At 47.7% G+C, this 24,457-nt stretch overlaps 6 protein-coding genes across 6 annotated transcripts; 5 read left to right on the forward strand and 1 right to left on the reverse strand.

Annotated features, from left to right (window-relative positions):
* Nucleotides 1–605: 605 nt before the first annotated feature.
* Nucleotides 606–964, forward strand: FPOAC1_012035 (uncharacterized protein; the record flags this gene model as incomplete). Its single annotated transcript, XM_044856399.1, has 2 exons — nt 606–810; nt 948–964. 2 exons carry the CDS (start codon nt 606–608, stop codon nt 962–964), a joined length of 222 nt encoding a protein of 73 aa, XP_044703712.1.
* A 1,873-nt stretch (nt 965–2,837) lies between these two features.
* FPOAC1_012036 (uncharacterized protein) lies at nt 2,838–4,035 on the forward strand (the record flags this gene model as incomplete). The annotated part of the gene is made up of 2 exons (XM_044856400.1): nt 2,838–2,982; nt 3,044–4,035. 2 exons carry the CDS (start codon nt 2,838–2,840, stop codon nt 4,033–4,035), a joined length of 1,137 nt encoding a protein of 378 aa, XP_044703713.1.
* A 1,110-nt stretch (nt 4,036–5,145) lies between these two features.
* On the forward strand, nt 5,146–7,661 carry FPOAC1_012037 (uncharacterized protein; the record flags this gene model as incomplete). Its single annotated transcript, XM_044856401.1, has 5 exons — nt 5,146–5,213; nt 5,264–5,350; nt 5,401–5,497; nt 5,583–7,424; nt 7,473–7,661. 5 exons carry the CDS (start codon nt 5,146–5,148, stop codon nt 7,659–7,661), a joined length of 2,283 nt encoding a protein of 760 aa, XP_044703714.1.
* A 666-nt stretch (nt 7,662–8,327) lies between these two features.
* FPOAC1_012038 (uncharacterized protein) lies at nt 8,328–10,707 on the reverse strand (the record flags this gene model as incomplete). The annotated part of the gene is made up of 4 exons (XM_044856402.1): nt 8,328–9,593; nt 9,645–9,857; nt 9,912–10,338; nt 10,424–10,707. 4 exons carry the CDS (start codon nt 10,705–10,707, stop codon nt 8,328–8,330), a joined length of 2,190 nt encoding a protein of 729 aa, XP_044703715.1.
* Nucleotides 10,708–16,099: 5,392 nt separating this feature from the next.
* Nucleotides 16,100–17,454, forward strand: GNA3 (G protein alpha subunit; the record flags this gene model as incomplete). The annotated part of the gene is made up of 6 exons (XM_044856403.1): nt 16,100–16,223; nt 16,289–16,634; nt 16,691–16,819; nt 16,873–17,002; nt 17,060–17,298; nt 17,355–17,454. 6 exons carry the CDS (start codon nt 16,100–16,102, stop codon nt 17,452–17,454), a joined length of 1,068 nt encoding a protein of 355 aa, XP_044703716.1.
* A 3,606-nt stretch (nt 17,455–21,060) lies between these two features.
* On the forward strand, nt 21,061–24,114 carry GPH1 (Non-essential glycogen phosphorylase; the record flags this gene model as incomplete). The annotated part of the gene is made up of 7 exons (XM_044856404.1): nt 21,061–21,223; nt 21,365–21,685; nt 21,741–22,006; nt 22,058–22,567; nt 22,618–23,534; nt 23,587–23,659; nt 23,707–24,114. 7 exons carry the CDS (start codon nt 21,061–21,063, stop codon nt 24,112–24,114), a joined length of 2,658 nt encoding a protein of 885 aa, XP_044703717.1.
* Between the last annotated feature and the right edge of the window lie 343 nt (nt 24,115–24,457).

Raw genomic sequence — 24,457 nt, forward strand, 5'->3', positions numbered from 1 at the left:
GTAAAATAGGGTAGATAGATATGGACCAAAGTGTAACTTGGGATTGCGATCTGCCGTCTAAGATAATGCGTGGGGAAAGCTAAAAAGCTGGTCGCGTGTGTGTTGGAGATAGATTTGGATATTTCGCGATTCGCGCCGGTGAGTGACGCTCTAATTGATGATAGTAGCCTTATCCAGGTGGAGCCAAGGAAGCTGTTGCCCCGCGAAAGGTTGGCCCTTTAGCGGCCTTACGTTCTACCGGCACCGACAACATCCCCTTCAACTGGTAGCCAATGAGAAACATAGCATAACTCAGGTTTGACTGGGCAGCTCTGGATTTCTGGATCACCACCACAAATCGCTCGATAACACCGGCTCGTCGACTTGGTCAACGTGCGTTGAGAGTACGATGCTACGGTCGTCATGTGAGTTCAATGGCATTCTCAATCCATTGAATTATCTGCTAACGACCAATTGAGACTTTTAGTCCCTTCTCGAACGACCGCCCGCTTTCTGGACCCCGGCCTCATATCATGCCACCACTCCTTCACCCAAAGTCGCGAATGACGTCGTCGCTTTTTGCAACGACCGTCGCCGCTTGCTTTATTGTCGTCACAATACCCCATATGCTTCCTTGCCCTGTTCCCCGAGCCCGATTCGCTGATGGAGATATTATGGTTGACGAAAATGGCCGACGATTGAGGTGGAAGAGAAAGGACGCCAATCCCAAGGTCGAGGACGGAATCGTCCAATTCAATGATATGTCAACCGAGGAGTCCGAAAACGCACAGGACAGGGCCAAGAGGGAATGTCCTCTGCCGAAGCCAGGAGGTGTGTTAGGCGAATGGCTGGGCTTTCATAAGAACGATAATGAGGCAGGGCGATGACCGACGGAAATTGTTCCAACAACTTCATTCAGACCACGTCGGGCACATTCATACCCAATCATATCCCGATGACCTTGGCAGCTACGAAACTAGGCTAGAGCCACGATCTCCTATAAGCTCTCGTTTAGCTTCTCTAGCTATTCATCACGAACATTAGCCTGCCACCGGCTACGACCTTGCAAACAACAAAATACGGATGGAATGTTTTAAAGAGGATGTTTGCACAGGTCTTGGAAGACCGGATTATTATACATTGACTTTATTGAAGTCGATATTAGTTTGAACCACACTTCAACAGTATATTTTGATGTGGTTCCAGAGGAATTTTACTGAAGAAAATAATACCACAAAGTACGAGACAATCAAAAACATTCGAAACTATACTTGGAGCGACTTGTATCGTGTCTGCCATGGATGACTGACTTCCTTGTTGAGATATGATATAGGTACTAAACGCAGCTATTATGTGGTTAACTGTGGAGTTGATAAGCTAAAACAGGGAATTAGCGCCTAACGAGTTGAAGATTGTTTTGTTGAGGCCTGATTGGACGCGACTGATTTCATCAACTCTCAATTTACTAGGAATGAACGAACAATAACGCATTATAGGTAGTAATTGAACTCCCCGGTTTGATGCAGCTTCCAGGCTTGGATCTGTTTAAAACAAGATGTGCAAGGTGTTCGAGGGACGGTTATAGCGGGTAAAGTTCAAGTGTAACTTCTGACGCATGGACAAACGTAAGAACCAACAGAAACTCGAGAGTATGAACATATCACTATCTCCAACAAACACCGCAGTCTTGGACAACCAGTTGGAAGGCTTACTGGGGTTAGCTATCACCACCATGACATGGATTTGAGTGGAGACAAATTGCAAGTACCGATTGTTGTTGGAGAATCGGAGAATCCACTGCTACGTGTGGTGAATGATGTAAATGATAGAGAATAAGATTCCTGTAGAGAGTAGGAGGCTAAAAATGACAATCTAGAAAAGCTTCCTGACTCTGATACGTGTTAGGCGTTAACTACTAAGGTATGGGTCAGAGCAGTCTAACTACGTATCTGTCGCGTGATGTTAATTAAACGCTGTGACTTTTCCCGCGTATCCGTATAAATAGAGCTGAGGACAGACCCTGTTGCTCCGTGCTTTTATGGGATCTACGTACATACAAGCTGCAAGGAGGCAGCCAGCAGGTATGCAAATGATTAGTAGCCACTCTGGGATTGACAGGGGTAATGCGAGGATGACAGATTACCTACACTTGAAGCTTATCATTTTCATCTATGCAGAGACAGAGTTTACTGAGTCAATAGCAAGTATTTACCCTTTGGTGTTAACGACGTTCTCCTATGATTTCATTCTAGGTATGTACAGTGGACAAAAACCGGCACAAGACGTTGGCTGGTCCCGGCGCAATTTGGATGGCCAACCTTGTCAATGACGCCGTTTAGCGCTTTCAGAGTCGACAGAAGACAGGTAATCTCACCCGCTAACGATCAATGGATGACGGGCCTGCACAGACCAGCGCGTCGAAACGCCCGGCCATGGAAGGTCGGGGGGACCAAGAACAAGGACATGGAAAGACGCTCTCCTCCGTAATCTCATCTTAATTTCCCCGTTTTCATTGTACGGATACCTACCTTTTTTTTTATAAGTTTTTTCTGTGTCTCTTATGTATTTTGCGTAACTCGAGTCTAACCTTGACGGTCATCAGTTTAGTTATTCAGTTACCTTACCTTACTTTTTACTTATTCACTACAGCATAATCAAGTTGGGTCGCTGTCGTGCACTTGTTCTCTAGGTACCCGTCCTGCGTGTCCGCCGGCTCAGCCGCGCTCCAACAAATCGATTGCCATGAGAGTTTGCTCTGAGTGCGTTTTGCGATCGCCCTCGCCGGCTTCAATATCCGGCTGAAGATATAATTCAAAGCGATCGTTGACGAGACTTCTTTCTGCTGTCTCTCACAAGTCATGACTTCATCTCCTTCGCCCCCACGAACTGGAACCGGCAATGGCACGCATTACGACTCTTCCCATACTTATGATTCTGGTCGTACGCTGAGCAGCTCTGTTGCGAGCCGATCTGCTCGACTGCGCCCTCCTCGGTCCCTACCACGTAAGTGTTCGCAAGTACGGGATGTTATTGCTTGTTCCTCAAAAATTGACCTTTAATACAGCATGGATCAACTCTTATGATGGTGACCATGGCTCGGCGAGCGACGACCAATTACGACTTCTTCAGCCTCCCACACGCGCCGTTCCCCCTCAACACAACTCGTTACCAAGCGATCCCCAAAGACGGGTCTCAAAAGATGGCTTCGTCGATCCACAAGATCCCCTTTTCGGCCAAGGACAGGAAACGAGAGGTAAAATTCCTCATTTTATGCGTTATGGGCGCGCCTCGATGCGTGGTAGGAAATGGGACCATTTGAGATCTGCAGAGCCCGTTATTGTGCCTGGACACAAACCAGCTTTGACCTCGCAGCCAAGTGTAGCATGGCAGGATTTTGTCCAGTCGTCATCTTGGGGCCGTATGACAAACGAAGACTCAAAAGTGATGGATATTGAGGCTCTCAGAAACTTACAACCGAATTTTGATACGCCATCCCGCCACCCCTACAACGCCGAAGAAGCCAGAATATCCCGGAAGAGGAAGACCCTTGCTCCATATAAACGCATCTGGTATATGGCTATCCGTCATTCTCTCGCCCCTCTGATGTTTAGACTGAGCGTAATGGTCACCTCGATTATTGCACTCGGTGTCGCGGCACGGATACATCAACTCGAAGACGTCGATAGTACGGACTCGGCTGAGGAGACACAATCTATCGTTGCCGTCGCTGTAGACTGCGTGGCCATCCCATACATTGGGTACATGATCTGGGACGAATACACTGGAAAGCCTCTGGGTTTACGATCAGTAGTCTCTAAGATTTCCCTGATCTTGCTTGACCTGTTTTTCATTATTTTCAAATCCGCGAGCACAGCACTCGCGTTCGAAAGCCTCGTTTACCATAATCTGTCCGATCCTGCAGTACGGAACCTGTCCAAGGCTCTAGCAGCATTCATGTTATTAGGATTGATTGCTTGGTCGATGAACTTTGCAGTCAACATATTCCGTACTGTGGAGCGTCTGGGAGGAGGTGAGGATGACAGCGGACATGGTTAGTTACCTGGTTAGTTAGGACGGAGGATTGGTGCAACGGAATTGGCTTTTGAATTTTGGGATACCCCTTTGAGCAGGGAGTGCTTATGGCGCGCGGATGGTGGGAATATGACATTTGACTCTGATATCACGGTAGACCGTGTTGAGCGTTCATTGCTGCTTTTTTCTTTCCTTTATCATCATCAGTCACGGTCATGGCTCCGTTGGAGGGTAGGTATATTCCATACCTACCCCATAAAACGTATATTTCTTAGTGTCAGGGATACCTCAAGTAGACGAAACGAATAAAACTACGAAGGTAGACATTGTATAATGCTTCTCGGTGCAATGATTGAGTAAATAAAAGTGGTTTTAACTGGCAGCTCTTTGTCTATACCATTCTCCTGCTTCCTTTGAATGTTAAAACCCAAGGTTAGTTTGTTATACTCTGTTGTTTTATAAAGTGTACATATGTGTTTTGTGGCGTCTAGTTACTCCTCAGCCTTGAAACAATGGAATCTTGAAATAGGCTCCCTTTCACTCCCCAGATCCCTGCCTGTGCCTAAGCGGTGGAAAATGGCAGAACCAAGCACTAAGCCATTTGTAGCGAGGGGTGGCCTTGCCTCAGCCAACTAAGCTGGACTACGCCTTGCCATGTCTTCTCCATCCCAGCTGCGGTCTGACCTAGACTACTGCCTGATCTTCCTCCCATTCCCGGACACTTACTTGATCGTGAAGAACCTCCCTCATTTTACGAGTTGTTTCCTTTTCATGACTCATTTGGCGCGGAACGGACTGATTTAACTTTATAATCTGTTGCGTTTTCTAAAGCATAAAACCCTTTATCAACCCTTACTTTCATGCTGTTTTCCCTCTTAAATCGACAGTAGACTTCCTCGTTCTGAAGGATCTCGACCTCAGCCTTGGTAACACTTCTTCCAAAGAACTGCGCCGAGGATTGTCCATACTACCGCACTGAACCTCCGCCTTTCAGCTCACTACTTTCTAATTTTACACCATACAAGCCCACCTTGTCGATTGTGACGACATCGCGTCGAGCCCCTCGATACCGACCCCGCCTCTATCGTTGATACCTACCTCAAACAACCATCCACACCCGACTGTTCGCGCACGATGGCTGCAAAGATGGGCGCGCCGAGCCAGATGCCCCCCATACCCAACAGGGAGGATATTGGAGCAACGTAAGCCGCACGCTTGAGAACTCTCCGAGTGCAGAAGCTGACTGGAACAGATGGACCTACCTACAAGCTGGAATCGCACGCGTCATGAACGAACTTGAACAGGGTATCGACATGCAGATGTACATGGGCGTATATACGTTAGTAACATTTGATTGTGGCTTTGGGGTTATATACTGACACGTTATAGCGCGGTTCATAACTTTTGCACATCTCAGAAGGCTGTCGGCGTGAACAGCCCTACGATGCACCAGAACCACCGAGGAGGCGAGTATAAACAGCCTGTTGTTCACTCGTGGATGATATATCTAACTCTTGACAGCGCATCTTCTTGGTGAAGAGTTATACAATAAGCTTATAGATTACTTGAAGCACCACCTCGAGGACCTGGTAAACCAGAGCAAAACGCACACCGACGAAGCTTTGCTCGCTTTCTATATCAAAGAATGGGGCCGATACACAGTCGCCGCCAAGTACATCCATCACCTTTTCCGCTACCTCAACCGACACTGGGTCAAGCGCGAAATTGACGAGGGGAAAAAGAACATCTACGACGTCTACACACTACATCTCGTACAATGGAGGAAGGAGCTCTTTGAGAAGGTTAACGTCAAGGTCATGGATGCTGTCCTCAAACTTGTTGAGAAGCAAAGGAACGGCGAGACTATCGAGCATAGCCAAATCAAGCAAGTCGTGGATTCTTTTGTCTCCCTGGGACTGGACGAAGCAGACCCATCCAAGTCCACGCTCGATGTCTATCGCTTCCATTTCGAGCGTCCGTTCCTCACTGCTACCAAGGAATTCTACCTTGCCGAGTCGAAGCAGTTTGTGGCAGAGAACAGCGTTGTGGAGTATATGAAGAAGGCCGAAACACGTCTTGCCGAAGAAGAGGAACGCGTTGGTATGTATTTGCATCGGGACATTGCCCTTCCACTTAAAAGGACCTGCAACCAAGCTCTCATTGCGGACCACTCAGCTCTCCTCCGAGAAGAGTTCCAGGTGCTTCTTGATAACGACCGAGAGGAGGACATGGCCAGAATGTACAATCTCCTATCGAGAATTCCAGACGGTCTGGATCCTCTCAGAGCCCGTTTCGAGACACATGTCAGAAAGGCTGGTCTTGCTGCTGTGCAGAAGATTCAGTCTGCGGAAGGTGACAAGCTCGAGCCAAAGGTTTATGTGGATGCTCTACTCGATATTCACACGCAGTACCAGGGCCTCGTCGAGAGAGCTTTCAAGAATGAACCCGAGTTCACACGATCTCTGGATAACGCATGCAGAGAGTTTGTCAACCGAAACGAAGTATGCAAATCTGGGTCCAGCAAGTCGCCGGAGCTACTTGCCAAGTACGCTGATGTTTTGCTCAGAAAGAGCAGCACAAGCATCGAGGAATCTGAATTGGAACATACCCTTGATCAGATAATGACGGTATTCAAGTACATCGAAGACAAGGATGTCTTCCAAAAGTTCTATTCTCGTATGCTTGCCCGACGTCTAGTGAACAGCAACTCATCTTCCGATGATGCTGAGACCAGCATGATCAGCAAACTCAAGGAAGCTTGTGGTTTTGAGTACACCAACAAGCTCCAGCGTATGTTTCAGGACATGCAAATTTCTGGGGACCTGAATAAGGAGTTCCGGGTTCACCTCGAAGGTGTTGAGTCAACAAAGGTCGTCGACTCGACTTTCTTTATCTTGGGAACAGGTTTCTGGCCATTGACAGCAGCCAACACTGACTTCAACCCGCCTCCCGAAATTGCAGCCGAGATTGAGCGATTCACCCGCTTCTACAAGCACAAGCATGATGGGCGTAAGCTCACGTGGATGTGGAACCTTTGCAAGGGTGAGATTAAGGCAAGCTACTGCAAGGCAAGCAAGACGCCCTACACTTTCCAGGTATCAATCTACCAGATGGCCATCCTACTTCTTTTCAATGAGAAAGACAGCTATAGCTATGACGATATCCTCAGCGCTACCCAACTTAGCAAGGAGGTCTCAGACCAAGCAATTGCTGTTCTTCTGAAGGCAAAGGTTCTCATCATGTCAGGTGCAGCTGGTGAAAAGCCAGGATCTGGTAAAACTTTTAAGCTCAATTATGACTTCAAGAGCAAAAAGATTCGTATCAATCTGAACATTGGTGGTACCAAGGAGACCAAGCAAGAGGAGGTCGAGACTAACAAGACAATTGAGGAGGATCGAAAGTTGGTTCTTCAGGTATGTATCTGCTTGCTTTAATCGCGGAATTTACTGACTCTCTCACAGTCCGCAATCGTACGAATCATGAAGGCACGTAAGAAGATGAAGCACACGCAACTAGTCAGTGAGACCATCAACCAGATCCGGTCGCGGTTTGTGCCCAAGGTTGGTGACATCAAGAAGTGCATAGAAATTCTGCTGGACAAGGAGTACTTAGAGCGTCTGGAGGATGATGAGCTAGGATACCTTGCCTAAGTCTCGATTGACTGTTACATCATATCACTACGGAGTCAATGGGGTGACTCAAAACTGCTCCTCGTTTTTATTATTCACCGGATACCCAACTTATCATGTATACCTCAGAGGGTGATTATTCAGTGATCTCAGCAGCCATGAGCGACTAGGAAACGGCTATGGGCAAAGGCGATGACGATGGGAATTGGTCAACATTAGATGGTCGGCACGTCGAACCCAGCACAGAGTGCTATGAAATTCCCCTCGACACCCCTTCGTATCCTAATGTTCGTTCTACATGTTCTTGGGTCTCTGTCATGGCTTGGAAGAGAGAAATTGCCCCAGAGACAGGAGACTGGGTCATTGGTATTGATCAAGGTGCGGATATAGGTATAAAAGGGGTCTAGAATGAACTGCGACGAAAGAATGTCTCAAGTATACTTGAAAATAAGAGGCGTCCATACGAAGTCAGATTAGATTTGTCTGTTCTAACGATTGGCTAGTGATTTGCTGTGACCTGATCGAGTATAAATTATAGATTCGAACGAGCTGTACTAAATGCCACGTATATATACATATATGTATGGATGGATTTCGCTATAAGAAAAGTCACACACTTCGGTTTTTGCTATCATATCCTGTATCTCATGGTGCGGTCGTCCCATATAGTCAGGCTATATTGATTCATCAATCCTTCGTCGCTGCCCCATTCACGTCAGGGTGAGGACTTGCAGCAGCCAGTTTGTCTTTCGAACCAACGACCCCCTCTGTTTGAAATCCGTCGTCCTCCTTTTTGGGCACAGGCGGGCCAGGCAAAGGCTTGTCGGTTCCTGAGATTGGCCGACTACTGGGCTCGCTAACCCCTGAGAGGATGCTCTCGCTGAAGCTCGCTCCTCTTTGTGTTCTTAAGGCCGGCTCATCCGAACTACCCCCTCGCGATATAGGAGCACTGATCATCTGGTAATCTCTGTCAATCGGACTGCTTGATGTAGAGTCATCGGCTGATTTGTCGGGCTTGGTGTTTGCTTTACGGCCCCAAGCACCCCCCCAGCCACTCGTTCGACGCTTCTCGCCAGCCCAGGCGGCCCAGCTACCGATGTAGGCTCCCGCTCGTGCGCCGGCCGATTGTCCAGTCTGTCCAGCTTTGGATGCATCAGATCCAGTGGGCTGGCCAGATGCATCTTGGGGAGACGCTGCTCGTGCTTCCTCAGCACGGCGTCTTTGGGCTTCTCGTAGAGCTTCCATATCAGCATAAAGTTTGTTGAGGACGAATGAAGCCTTGTCTCGGCCGGCGGCGAGATTCCTGCCGAGGACTTCTCGGCCTTGGGCAAAGCGCTCGTCCAGATGTAACTCTTTTACTTGTTCTGCAATACGGCGTTGAACATCCTCGATATTGAGACCGCCTGCGCAGGGATGCCGGGGGTCAACAATGTCAAACAAATGAGAATCAGTGTGTGTGTTCCACATGCGATAGTTCTCGGTACGCTTCCAAGCCTCTACCCACTCATAGCCAAAGTCGGCAACAGGATCGCCCTCAACCTCAGGAAGCATTGCCTTGGGATTATTTGGGTTGGCACTGAGGTAGTTGTGATATTTGACGGAGGAGATGAGTGCAAGAATATACTCCTCGAACTGCAGCCTAATAAATTCCTCGCTGCCGACGTACTTTAACGTCTTCGGTCTGTTAGGATTGGCATCATCCCATGTCTCGTTAATCTCATGGGTCAAATAATCTATCCACCTTCGGTCCGCAGCTGTGAGAGTAAGAGCGGTTCTGAGTTGTTGTGAGTTGATAACGACTGATTCTTCATCCAAGTTAATGAGAATGTCACTATAGCGGTCTTTCTGCTGGAGCAAGAGAGAGTTTGTGCTACCGACAATGTAGGACTTTGTACCAAAGTCGGCAAGAATGTCAAGTTGCTGCAAGGGGGTGTAAGGCCCAAATAAGCTTCCCTGCCCCTACGTTAATTGCTGCCAGACACGACTTGGTGCACTGAGACTGACCTTGCCAAATATTTGGAGAGGAAGACCCATGTAGCATAGCAGAGAGTTGCGATCACTAGTTCGCAAACTTGTAGGCTTTGACAGGCTCGTCTCATGACTGTTGAGTTCAGGGTCTGCACTATCTTGCAGGTTGCGAATGAGGCCGGGTATCAGGGACAAAAGAGAAAATTGCATCATACACAACTTATCACATCTCGAGCCGAAGAAAAGCATCTGAACAAGTTAGTCAGCGTTGAGCGTTCCAAGGGGCACAAAGGCAGATCTTACTTTGGGCTGAAGAAGACAGCACTTCAGGAGAACTAATGTTTGCCATTTGTACTCGTGAATCAACTCTCGAAGACTCATACCGAGATACTGGTCTCGGTCTACCTGATCGTTCAGCACGCCTTTGGTTTTCTCATCTGCTAAGCTCTCCTGGAACCTGCGGAGGATCTCAACATCGGTAAACTCGCGCTGAGCGAACCAAGCCTGGGTCACGATACTCAGGCGCTCGCGAAGCATGCCAAAGAACTGAGGGCTATCGGCAATGACCACAACAGCCTTTTGGACGGTGGAACGTGTGACGTCGGCGGGGCGGTTGATGAGTTGGGTTGAGTCGAGCTGTCGAGTACATGATATTCCAAAAAGTGACGTAGCAGGCTTCGCAGCTGTCTCTGGGCGAAGAAGTGTAAAATAAGAAAAGTCCTCTTCTGATCTACCCAATGTTCTCAGCACCGTTAAAAACAAAGCGTCGCCATCCCAAGTAGATGAGCCGACTGCAGTCAAGTGGGCGAACTCACGCGTGCGCACCATCGCTCAAGGCCATAAAAGGTAGCAAGGACCAGCCATAGTCGGCAGCTGGATCGGTCCCCTCTTGAGCTCCAAACCAATTCTCGACTTCGGGGCCTCTGGCATGATGGAATCCGACAACGGTGACGAGCGGTATGAAGTCGGCCTTGTTAAAAGGTGCGGGCGAAGAGGGCAGAATCGGCGACAGGATAGATTTGAGGTCGTCGTTGGACTCGGGCGGCGGCGCGCCAAGACCGATAGGGGATTCGACAGGAGGAGATTCGTCGGAGCTCATTGTACTGATCTTTCTTCTTCTTGTCTTTTCTTTTTTTTCTTTCTCTTCGGGGAGGGGGCAATATGCTACAAGTCAGTCATAAATATATTTGCCCGATAGTTTTCCTGGCGATAAGTCGTGTGTGTCTGTTGTTTTGTCGTTGTAGAGGACTTTGCTTGGCTCGTGTGCAAAGGGCGAAGGCGAAGGCGAAGGCGAAGGCGAAGATGTTTTGGACGACGAGGCGCCCAGTTCTCGAGAGAAGCTGGGTGTCTGTTTCGGTCGAGTAGCACTTTATTGAAATCGTTGTCGAAATAATTCTGGTAAGGCGGTCAAGGAGGTTGTTGTGAGAGGTGCAAAGGCAGATGTTGCACGTGTCGATGAAAGTTCAACGTCGCATAACGGTCACAGGTGGGCCAGAGCTTCTTTTCTATGCGATTTCGATCGAGATATGGTGTTGCCGATAGCAAGTAGATATCGTTACCTCGATGAAATTGATCAAGGTGGATCACTTTAGGGAGAGAGAAGGGGAGAAAAGAACAGAACAGAAAGAGGTTGGAACAAGAAAAAACAAAGCCAAGCCGATCCCTTAGTACAGTGTAGTCTAAGATAAGTATCACCACAGGATCTGAGGGGTCTATGAAATCACTACATGTAATTACCTTAGTACCTACTAACTTAACCGAACAAGCACGTCCCTAGGATAACTACAGGATCAAAGCTTTATTAATAAAGTACCTTACGGACACTACCTCGCCACTTTATCATGGAAATAAACTATTCGTCAACAGGAAATTAATCAACTCATCAAATGTACTAATGTAGCACATAAATCACCCTCCCCATCATATATATAAGCAAACCATGGATCTGGCAGTCACTGTGTACCTCTCAGAGGTAACTCGACTAATCTACCGTACATACATCTAGTTTCAGAGCTGTAGTAATCGCAATTATCAAGGTGCATGCACTCATCTTTGAAAAGTACCTACGTACGTACTGTGGCATTCCATTTATCAGTGTCTTGGTCTTGAGCCATTCTACATTCTCATACTAAGCTGTCATTGGTCAAACGCACCCATCTAAAGGCAAGTCGACGTGTCTTGCATATCATTGTCTCCTCACCAGACGCGATAAAACGTCGAGGGTCAGCTTTGATCAACCTGTTTTAACAAACTGCACACAATTTGTCATTGTTCCAGCTGCTTGCCCCATGCCGGCGAGTATAATAAGCTGTATAAAAATAACCACAAAGGTATCAGTCATATATGAATGCCCATCATTTCCTGGATGTCACTGGCAAAGCTTGGAACCCACGTTCGCAGAACAAAAAGGTCCCCCCAAAACAAGATACAGCCAAGTCTCGATACAGCATCGAATCTACTGCCGTCATCAATCCAATCGGAGACAAGCGGCGAGTGATGAGGCTCTTGAAAGACCTATGATCGAACCATCACCTCGTGGCATAAATATATCAAATCTATCTAAGCGGATTTCTGGCGATTGACTGCACATCAGCTCAGTAGGATGAATACGTAACTCATCGTGTTTGAAGCTAAAAGTGCGCCACCGGCAACTCAACACAATTGACAGGAATGTAAAGACGTGACGAGTCCAAGCTTTATCCAGTATCTCTTGAGACACCATCCATGAGGACGGCCTTGTAAGGGACATCAGTGGGGAATAAAGCTCAATTAACAGGGTCTCGAGCCAGAAAGTCTTGACACACCATGAAACATTATGCGCCGTACAAGAAGACTTACCTAGGTAGGTAATAAGATGACAAGTAGGTCAATGAATCATTAGAACCGTTCCATCTGGAGTTGACCGGCAAGAGGGCCTCGAAGCTTGCTTATATGTAGTATAATTTAGCGACGCTACATGGTTGCAGATGGAACAAAGATCATGTCTCTTTCGTGATTTTGATTTGTGGCTATCAGAGTGAATCTGACATCAAAACTTGTAGTTTAAGTTTAAGCTGGCTGACTTGTATATTGCTTAGGCTGTTTCAAGGCCGGACAGGAATTTTTGTTAACGGAAAAAAGCACGACGAATCCAAGCCCGACCAGGACGTCGACAGCATCACCATACCATCTCAGATATAAAGCATTTGAAAGCCTTGTCGAGGACCATGTGTTTTGTGTCATATTTGTAAGTACGCGCTCTGCCATTTTACCACGCGCCCGAGGGTTTCATATCAACAACCCCGGGCGGTAAAGAAAAAAAAGGTAATAAAACAGAGAAGTAAAAAAGAAAGCAAGGATGCACACGCAGGTAGATAGAGAGAGCGATTGTTAATATTTCAAGTCAAGAAAAGCAATTGTGTCTCTGAATAGGGAAAACTATTAACAACGGATAGTGTTCCTATAAGCTGGGATGAAAGAGCAGCATTGTAAGATATTGCCCAAATGCGAATCTCTAACAATACCGGCCGAGGATGGAAACCCTGGTAGTCCGTCAAGACTACCGGTGCATCGGTGAGGGAAATAGGAAAGATTGGACTTCCACAACGTTTCTGCACGCAGACATCAATGCAGTACATAGGAAAGAGGAACAAAATATATGGATAATTATATGCAATAATGCGAGTAGACAAGGTTTGCCGTGCTAGGTCCACTTGGTCTCCAGGTACCCTGGCGAAACCCCTGGTTAAAATTCCACCGACAGGGTAAGGTAAGGTACTGTGCGTATGTAGGTTGTTGATATTCTTGATCGGTCCAGCAATCCGAAAGTTTGTAAATCGTGCTCTTGGTTGTCCATGTGAAATACCTTCTAGTAGAATTCATAAGAAAAGATCTTGAATGCTCGTTCAGTCAATGGTTTTTCAGCGTCATTTAACTGGCCTTGTGTGAGGAATGCGGATAAATAGTTCCTACATTGCCATCTGTGTAAGAGATCCCACCGCGCTACGGGCAGCGCCCTCAGCGACGAGCCCACCACAGATTGGGAGTCAATACCAACTAAGGCAACTTGGGAAACATGGGGATGCGCGGTACATGCAGGGGAGTTGATTGAAGAAGTTCAACTCCGCTCCGCTACCAGAGGGCTGCTGTGTGCGGGCGGCAAAACATACATTGGGTTTCTCTCCACCAGCCCCGCCCATTCGATTTTGACTTCAAGAAGGCATCTGATGCCTTCGACAAATTTTAAAGACTCGGTCTGCAGGCTTTCCATTGCGATTGATAATGGACAGCATGTACATAGTAGCAGAAGCGCGACTCTGACCAAGCCACAGCGGATGGAGGTTTGAGACACTGACAAGCAAATGTGATTTTGGCACGCCGATCAGTACCTGATAAGTTTTCCAACAGCTGGAGGAGCGCTAACATTTGAGTGTTCGTATACACGTTTGAGGAATATATTGGTGATTAATCGTGGTGGGGGATGTGTCAAGCGCAAATTGAGCCAGGGAAGAAGGGACGAACGGTAATAACGTCCTGTCAAAGAAGGTCAAAGGGGAATTTTCCCTGGGCGTTTTCCCCCATCGTAAAGGGAGAGACTGGCCTATTCATAATCCGGCAATATGCTTTTGATGCCAAGGTCATCAAAACATCATGGTGTTGTGAATGTTCTGACTGGCCTTAGTCCTTTTCTGGGGGGCAATCCCATCTTTCCGATCGGTCCACACCGGAATTGTAAGACAGCGGGAATGGTTCACAGTTCTGTACTGAACATATTATTAGTAACTGGCAACGCTTCTTTTGACAGGTGGTTGTGTTGCCTTTTATTGTGTCTCAAAGCGCAAAGCTGAAAAGTGGCGCTGGTACTGACTGTTGAGAACCTTCAGCCTGTGCGTGGGTGTACACTAACCCAGATACCAACCTAGGTACTTACTAAGGCAAATACCTCAGTATTGAGATGGGCAGAATAAACAAACAAGTTGCATCTATCTCTCTGTCCACTGTCGTAGAAAATAACAATGGCGACGTAGGTGTTGTTGACATTATATCCGCAACGGGAATGGGATTTTTAATTCGGCGTAGAATAGCGTTGAAACGTAACCCCCTGTAACCTGAGAGTCCACCGTAAGTTTGGTACAGTGAGACCGTCCGACCACGTCTACCTCCTGCTTAAATCGGGTTTGAACCTACTAACCTAGGGAAGGTGCAGTACATACTTGCCCAGGTAACTAGTAGGCACCGGCTTTTATTTTCTCACTTCCATACCTAGGTAGGTAGCCAATTTTACATGTACTAAGTAATCTTCTTCATCTCACTTTGGTAGCATCCCATTGCTTTGTTCCGCGTAGGATGGGATATGAACCCGTCTCTTTCCGTCATCCATCCATCCCATCTAACTACCTACAGTTCACTTCACAGTTGAGTGAGACAGACAAGGTTCCGCTACTTGACATTGCTTCCTTCCGCTTGCGCTACCTTTTTGAGATCGTTGCAAACCAAAACCCCCCAAAGACTCCGTAAAACCAACTCTGCCACGAACGGTCGAGGTCTCTTTGTAACCAACGATATCCGGTTGTGAGCACTTTGATTCGCACACCTCACTCCAATTAGTTCATCTGCTAGTTACTTGGGCTGCAGACGCCCCTTCAACCAGGCCAGATTCATCAACGCATCGCATTTCAACTCGACCCCCCAAAGCTCCTAGGCTCTAGGCTCCCTTCAAATTCTCGCCTTCGCCCGCTTGCTGACTGGTTCGTGCTGGCTCACACACCCCTGCGCCCCGGTAACTTCTCCACCGTCGGTTCTGTCGCCAATTGGCGCTGCCAACCGGCGACTTTGTCTCGTCATCGTCGAGGCTCCCTGGTGCCTTTGTACCTTTAGTCACGCCCGCTCGCCCTGCCTCCACGAAGCTCCCCAGCACCGTCCTTAGCTGGTTACGGCCGACAATCTGGAGCGACAAGGTCCATCCATCCAGCCGTCCAGCCATCCATCTCTTTCTTTCGCCTGCCCACCGCCAAACATTCCCCTTCTAGCCTTGACGTTGATCAAACGTATCTCGTCCGACTTTTCTTCATCTTTTTCCTCCCTTCGGCCTTGGTCGTCTATCCAGCAAAACCGTCCTGAGGGTGCCTTTCCGAAGCTTCGAGTCTTGTTTACGATAGCTCACCCGACACGATCCGATCTCCCCGATCTCCTGTTCACCCTTAACTGAACGCGGTACCTGGTTGCCATCTTCATCGCCAACTCTGCCACTGCCATTCATCATCACGATCAACCGTCGAATACCAAATCGCAACGACAGACCGATAGTCGAATTACAAAAACCCTTCAATTCGTACCTTCTGCCGGCACCCCACAGTATTCGACACCGCCTACTTTCGCAAATCGTTGCGACCGTCATGCACCCTTAAAGGACGCACTGGAACCGAATACCACGAATTGAAATTCGCAGCGACGATATATTTTCTACTAAATTCGAAGGGCCTTTTCCAGGCCGCTTTTTCCCAATCGTCAAGATGGGCGCGTGCATGAGCTCGAGCAATGAGGAGGTGGACCAGAAGAAAAAGAGTCAGGCTATCGATAAGATCCTTGAGGAAGACTCGAAACGACTACGGAAAGAATGCAAAATATTGCTATTAGGTAAGGGTGCTTTGGCGGCAGCTAAATTGCTCACCTCCAGCTCTGATAATTAACAAAACTGTCAGGTTCCGGAGAGAGTGGCAAGTCGACAATCGTAAAACAAATGAAGATCATTCACCTCAAGGGTTATTCGGAAGACGAGCTGTACAACTATCGGCCAACGGTTTTCAAGAATCTTGTCGAATGCGCCAAGGCTGTTATTATGGCCATGCAGCAGTTTGATATCGAACCTCAAAATGAAGAGAATAAGGCGCATGCGGAATTTCTGCTGGAATATCAAGCAGAGTCTGGTCCCCAGGCACATATTGACGCGAAAGTCGGTGCTGCTGTACAAGCTCTGTGGAATGATCCAGCGAAGGATCTGTTGATGGAGCATCAGACCGAGTTCTATCTTATGGACTCGGCAGAATAGTACGTGCAACACATTGCCCCTTGGTGCGATTCGCATCTGACTGATCTCGGCTTAGTTTCTTCCAAGAAGCAATGCGAATAGTAGCGACTGACTATCTCCCCAACGAGATGGATGTGCTCCGAGCGCGAACGAAGACAACAGGTATATACGAAACAAGATTCCAGATGGGACAATTGAGTATCCAGTAGGCAATCCATATCTCGCATCATGTGCATACTCTCACTGACACTATCACAGCATGTTCGACGTCGGTGGTCAGCGAAGCGAAAGGAAGAAGTGGATACATTGTTTTGAAAACGTGACATCCATTATATTCTGCGTTGCCTTAAGTGAATATGATCAAGTCCTGCTCGAGGAGAATAGTCAGGTAAGCCATGGCTCCGCAGCATTGGCATATGCGAACATTCTCTAACATGGAAATCAGAACCGAATGATGGAGAGTTTATTGCTTTTCGACTCAGTGGTCAACTCAAGGTGGTTTATGCGCACCAGTATCATTTTGTTTCTCAACAAGGTTGATATTTTCAAACAAAAGCTGAGCCGGTCGCCACTGGGCAATTATTTCCCTGATTACTCAGGTGGAAATGATGTCAACAAGGCAGCCAAGTATCTACTCTGGCGATTCAACCAAGTCAACCGAGCACATTTGAACCTGTATCCCCAGTAAGTTCTTTCTCGCGCAGACATGATTAGTTGCACGGGAGTCTAACGTAGAACAGCTTGACGCAAGCAACAGATACCTCGAACATCCGACTCGTTTTCGCAGCAGTTAAGGAGACTATCTTGAATAACGCGCTTAAGGACTCTGGTATTCTGTGATAGTGGAACGCTGCTTTTCTTTTTCTTTTTCTTCTTTTTTTACTACCACGATGTTAGGGTATGGGAAACTGTTGACTGGCGTCGAGAGCATTTTTGGAGTTTGGGTACAGGCCGAAGGACGGTCCCGATTTATACGATCCTTGCTTTCTTCTCTTTTATTCGACGCGACGATTATACTCCAAATACTTCTCTACGATAGCTCCATCAGCTACGAGTGGAGTTTTCTCTAATCCCCTATCTCCGACGAATTGCGACTGCTCGAGACACGTACACTAGTCGAAAGACCTCGGCGAAGACCTTTCGACAAAAGCACATTCGATACGGTGTTGATTTAAGGCCTTGATATTTGGCCTCACATATGTTCTGCTTTACGGGCTTTGGAGCGGCTAGACCTTGCAGGAGCTCATGTTTTTTTTTTTTTGGGGGGGGGGGGGGGTAACGGTTCGTTGGATTAAGGCTAAGCCTTGCACGAGACGAAACAGATGGAAATTACGAAGCGGACGGCATTTCGATTGCGGCGCTTCTTGGCAAAGTGTCCTGGTTACTTTGGGTTGGGAAGAAATCGTGCGACGTGGACAGGCGCAGGCATGACGCTAGTTACATTCCGATGGCTTCAACCGAGCTTAGAGATGGAAAGAAGCAGGCGCATGGTTTTTGGTTCTCGGGAGAGTGGTGTTTCTGGAGCTGGCTGGCAACGTCATCGGACAGAGATCCAGACTGGCACGCTAATGGATTGCTTCAACTCCTACATATGTAGTTTTTTCTTCTCCGTCTTCTCGATCCGAGCGAGGCGAATTGACGACACTCTGGGTACAGGTTCAATTTTGATAGCCTGCTGTATAGGATACGTAATGGCAGAAGAGACCGAAGGACTTATCAAATCAATCACAGAGCGATAGTTCGTCTTGGGAAGAAGTGATATAAATGGCTAAGGAGAGAGATATATGATCTTTTTATCGGCATCTGACCCATTGACTCGAGTCAAGGCTTCATAGCTTGGCAAGCGCATTGTATTATGAAAAGGATTAGTGTCATGGCACAGCAGTAGGTAGTCTCCAGACTTGTGATTAAGTAAAGGATTTTATGACATGTCTTGTCCAATAGTCGAATGTACGGAACTGTTGAGGGCTGTTGTGCAGTACGTACCTAGCTCGATTTGAAGTTGAATGAGGGGGGTTGAATGTGGCTTGAAGCTTTGACCTTGAGCTATGAGGCGATCGTCGAGCTAGTGAACAGGGGCCAACTCTCATGAACTACATCCATCATGACTACCTAAAAGGAGGCGAGTTCGCCTGGTTCATTAACCCAGATGCACGAATTTGAGAAGTCCATGTTTCCACAGAACTCTGATAAAGATGGATGAAGGCTGGGCTATCCGGTTTGTACTTACTGGTAGTCGAGTTACTCTATCAGCAGGTAGACAGGCATGTTAGAGAAATAGGTGCTGCGGTAAAGGTTGAAGCTCTACAAAGACTCAACACGTATCACAGCGACAGCATGTGTGCATACGAAGCAACCCTCGTTTTCCTGGTTTATCAAGTCCACATCAACGTATGTACTTGACAGGACCCATCTCGGTGATACTAACGCGGGGCCGATGCGTACCCCATAGATACTCTAAAGAAACTCGGGCCATGCCAGGGGTGGTTGCCTCTAGGTATGCTTATCAATTTGACCTCGTCTACCTACCCTGTTGTCCCGGCAGTCTGGTTTCTGGGGGAAACTCCGAATCGACAGTGGAGGCTGTTGTCAGATTCGAGCCCTTCTGTTTTGTGTTTTTATACAAGTGTCTTGAAATGCATAGCCAATGAAGGAAATAGTAGAGTGTTGCGAGCCGTGTACGCTCTCTGGCCAACAAACTGAGCTAGTGAGTGGGTGGGTAACATGTTTTTGAACTCTTGTTGTGATTCACTTGGACCAGGCTGTACCACCTCCAGCCAGAATGACAAGGGATAACTCTTGACCCAGGTCACTGCCAATGTTTACAACAGTGTTGTGCTCGATTTAACCTGAAAGAGAGCCGCTCATCGCAGTGGAAGACAGGCGTTGTTACGACCCCGCCCTCCGTTGTGGAAGAACCTTGCAAGGCGAGCATCGCTATAGCATGCGTATGCGAGCGGGTCTGTTCTACTGTAAGCGCTCAAGTTGCTTTGCCAATAGAGTTGAAGCGGTCTGGATCGTGTCGATTGGCACGAGGGAGGGGGAAGACGGTTGATGCATATGTATGTAGAAACGGTTGATGGATCCCTGGAATGATGGAGTCTCGTAATCAAGCTTCAACATGTGATATGAGAGGTCCAGGGTATGTGCACCTATCCAAGCTGCGTTACTCTCTACCTTTGCTCTGTATCCGTCCCGCAATCTTTTGGGGGATTCTGATGGGAATTGGGATTTGTTCTTGGTAATAAATGCATCCTTCTACAAAAGGAGGTGTGTGTCGATAATGTCGTCATGTTACAGAGTCGTTGCTGCGGGGGAGGGGAACCATGCCATGTCACGCCATGCAATCCGACCAGCCCGTGATGGTATGTGGTTTGGTTGAGAGGGGAGCAGCTTCAACAGCGAGACAACATTGGCCGGTAACCGTGGTGAAGGTGACATGATGCGACCTAATGTGAGTTAGATGAAGCAGCTACTGCTACCGGTCAGTGCAGCAATCCATGTAGGTTTGTCTTATTGCACGCTAATTTAAGTAACAACAAAGTTCTTGCCATGAGAAGCGAGGTAAGGCAGGAGTTGGTTATCATGATGAATAGATGAATGGAGTGGGACCGAACCCGTGGAGGAGGAGGAGACGGGAAGCTCCCTCCCACCATCGCGCTTACCGACCTACTAACCTATAAGCTCAACAAAGCTCCCCTCAGCTCCAGTCTCTCATGATCTGGTCTGTCTACTACTTCTTTATCTCCTCACCTCCCACTCTCGACCTCATCATCCATCCTTGACCTGTTATCTATCTTGGTTACCAAGTATCAGTTTGCAATTGGTACTCAACACTCCTCTTGTCTTGATCTTCTTTCGTTTTACCCCTGCTTCTTCTTCTCCCTATATCTCTTTTGTTAGCTCCACCGAGCTCCCCTTGCCCCTCCAAGCTCCCGTCTTCTCCGGATCTCCATCAGCTAAACGAGGTCTCCAGTCGACTCCATCCGCCCAAACCCTCTACATTCGAACAGTTTGACGGATAACTGCGAATTCCTACTCGCCGCCTGTCAAATTGAAGACTCTGTCTGTACGACTTGATCCACCAAAAACACAGTCAAGTTTCTGCATTGACTGAGACTTGAGCATTCGTGATAGAAGCAGAATACTCAACAAGCTACTGCAACTTTACCTTGCACCAACGGCCCCGCTTCCCCACCTAAAGCTGTACACATCTCGTGTCGTTATCCAGTCGTCTTATCTGACGTACAGTACTCTTTCAGTGGCATCAGTCAACCTTGATGTAGGTGATCTGATCTGATCTGATTCTCGCTTCGCAGAAGGACATGGGGTCTACATGTGGTGGTAGTTGAGTATTTAATTACCTCGCGGGATCCTTTCTCTTTCTTTGCTTCCCAGTTGCTTTTTGCTTCCATTACTCGACTAACAAGTTTGCGAACAGACGCAATGGCAACTGAACAGCAACGTTTGCCTACCCGTGAGAGGCGCCCCTCCACGTCGGCCCCGATCGTCGACATCCAGGGTGCTGTTGGCCCCACAGGCATCTCCCGTCCAAAGCATACCCGAACTGCCACGGGCTTTGGTCCAAGTGAGATCAAGAACTTTGAAGGTATGTTTTTTCTTCACTCAGTAATCGATTGCACAAATGTGAATTGTTTCTCGAGTCTCGAAATTTGCCAATTCTTCCAACTCCTTCCCACTCATCCACAACACTCAGAGCAAGCCAACATCCACTTACACCATTTTCTAGCCTCAATTCCCGAACCTCAGCGTGAAGCCTGGAAGCGCAACCAGTCCAGCGGATTTACTGGTAAAGATGGGTTTGAGAAAGAAGTCGTTCGCCATGTCGAGACCACTCTTGCTCGCTCTGTCCTCAATTGTGATGAAAATGCAGCCTATGCTGCCACCAGCCTAGCCTTCCGCGATCGCCTAATTCTTGACTGGAACAGGACCCAGCAAAGACAAACCTACCGCGATTCCAAGCGTGTTTACTACTTCAGCCTGGAGTTCTTGATGGGTCGAGCTCTCGACAATGCTATGCTTAACGTAGGCCAGAAGGACATTGCCAAGGGTAAGCAAAGTCGAACTCTCAAAATCCTTTTTGCCCTACTGATACTGGTATTTAGCTGGCCTTGCTGAGCTCGGATTTCGAATCGAGGATATTATTACTCAAGAGAACGATGCAGCTCTGGGTAATGGTGGTCTAGGCCGACTTGCTGCTTGTTTCCTCGACAGTTTGGCCTCTCTCAACTACCCCGCCTGGGGTTATGGCTTACGATATCGGTATGGTATTTTTAAGCAGGAAATAGTGGACGGATATCAAGTTGAGGTGCCTGATTACTGGCTTGACTTCAACCCCTGGGAGTTTCCTCGACACGACGTTGTTGTCGATGTACGTTATAGAATGCAACGTTAACATCGAACTGTAACTGACCTGGAGCAGATTCAATTCTTTGGTCATGTTAGAAAGACCACGGATTCCAACGGTAAGAACGTTGCCATTTGGGAGGGTGGCGAAATCGTCCAGGCCGTCGCCTACGACGTCCCGATCCCAGGCTATGACACACCCACCACAAACAACCTGAGACTTTGGTCCAGTAAAGCATCTGGCGGAGAATTTGACTTCCAAAAATTCAACAGTGGTGACTACGAAAGCTCCGTTGCCGATCAACAGCGGGCTGAGACCATCAGTGCCGTTCTATATCCCAATGACAACCTGGATCGCGGAAAGGAGCTTCGTCTGAAGCAGCAGTACTTCTGGGTTGCGGCCTCCCTATACGATATCGTCCGCCGCTTCAAGAAGTCCAACCGTCCTTGGAGGGAATTTTCTGACCAGGTGGCCATTCAGCTCAATGACACCCACCCCACGCTGGCCATTGTCGAGTTGCAGAGAATACTCGTCGACATTGAGCACCTCGAATGGGATTTGGCCTGGGACATCGTCGTCAAAACTGTAAGTATTTTGTGCTCTGATTACCTCTTGATTCTCTGACAACTCTTTAGTTCAGCTACACCAACCACACTGTTCTGCCTGAAGCTCTGGAGAAGTGGCCTGTTGGTCTGATCCAGCACCTACTGCCCCGTCACCTGCAGATTATCTACGACATTAATCTGTTCTTCCTCCAGAAAGTCGAGAAGGCTTTCCCCAACAACCGAGATATATTAAGCAGAGTATCAATCATTGAGGAGTCTCAGACAAAGATGGTGCGCATGGCGTTCTTGGCAATTGTTGGATCACACAAGGTCAACGGTGTCGCAGAGCTGCATTCAGATCTCATCAAGACCACAATCTTCAAAGATTTTGTTGAAATCTATGGCCCGGACAAATTCATTAATGTCACCAACGGCATCACTCCTCGCCGTTGGCTCCACCAGGCCAACCCTCGGCTTTCGGAGCTCATCGCCTCCAAGGTTGGAGGCAACGGTTTCCTCAAGGATCTTACACATCTTAACCAACTCGAGAAGTATGCCGAAGATAAAGAGTTCCGAAAGGAATGGTCGGAGATCAAGTACGCCAATAAGGTCCGACTTGCTAAGCTTATCAAGTCTACTGTGGGTGTCACTGTGAACCCTTCTGCGTTGTTCGATGTCCAAGTCAAGCGAATACACGAATACAAGCGTCAGCAGCTCAACATCTTTGGTGTCATTCACCGATACCTTTACCTTAAGTCTCTGTCTCCTGAAGAGCGCAAGAAGGTCGTCCCTCGTGTTTCCATCTTTGGAGGCAAAGCTGCACCGGGCTATTGGATGGCGAAGCAGATTATTCATCTTGTCAATGCTGTCGGCTCTGTAGTAAACAACGATGAGGATATTGGTGACCTTCTCAAGGTGATCTTCCTGCCTGACTACAACGTCAGTAAGGCCGAGATTATTACTCCCGCATCAGACCTCAGCGAACATATTTCCACGGCCGGCACTGAGTAAGTCAACATCTCCACGCTGAAGGAACAAAGCGACTAACGTGCTTATCAGGGCATCTGGTACCAGCAACATGAAATTCGTCTTGAATGGTGGACTCATCATTGGCACCTGCGATGGTGCCAACGTAAGTAAATGTTAGTTGTTTTCGATTTCATTGCTAACAAGGCTTAGATTGAAATCACTCGCGAGATTGGCGAGAACAACATCTTCCTGTTTGGAAATCTTGCTGAGGATGTCGAAGACCTCCGCCACAATCACCAGTACGGCTCACACGAGATCGATCCTGATCTGCAAAAGGTGTTTGCCGAGATTGAGAAGGGCACATTCGGCTCAGTTCATGACTTCAGTGCTTTGGTTGCAGCCGTCCGTGACCATGGTGACTACTACCTGGTATCTGATGATTTCCACAGCTACAACGAGACTCATAAGCTTGTGGATGAGGCGTACCAGAACCAGGAGGAGTGGATCAAGAAGACAATTAAGTCTGTTTCTCGCATGGGTTTCTTCAGCAGTGATCGCTGCATTGATGAGTATGCTGAAAGCATCTGGAATACCGAGCCTCTTGTTGTCCATGACTAGACTACGAAAGACCTGGGTATGAAAGTTAGACATGGGTGCGTGAATAGAATCACAGACTAGTGTGGGGTAGATATAACGGACACCAGAAGAGTAAAGATGTGCAGATTAGTGATAGGTGATTGGATGGAGAGAAAGATGTCAACCAGAGGGATTCATGACAAGAGTGGGCAACGCATAGGCTCTCCCTTTAGTAATTAAACGGTCATGATACAATGTTATCCCTAGTCTGCTCGTAATTGTCGGGTTTTTTGTTGTGCTGTTAGTCATGTGAAGGTGCCAAAAGCTGACCTCTGAAAGCATAAGAGACGAAAGTGGTATTTTATGTACTTTGGTGCGAACTTTC

This window comes from Fusarium poae, chromosome 4, assembly GCF_019609905.1.
Source record: "Fusarium poae strain DAOMC 252244 chromosome 4, whole genome shotgun sequence".
Classification (NCBI taxonomy): domain Eukaryota; kingdom Fungi; phylum Ascomycota; class Sordariomycetes; order Hypocreales; family Nectriaceae; genus Fusarium; species Fusarium poae.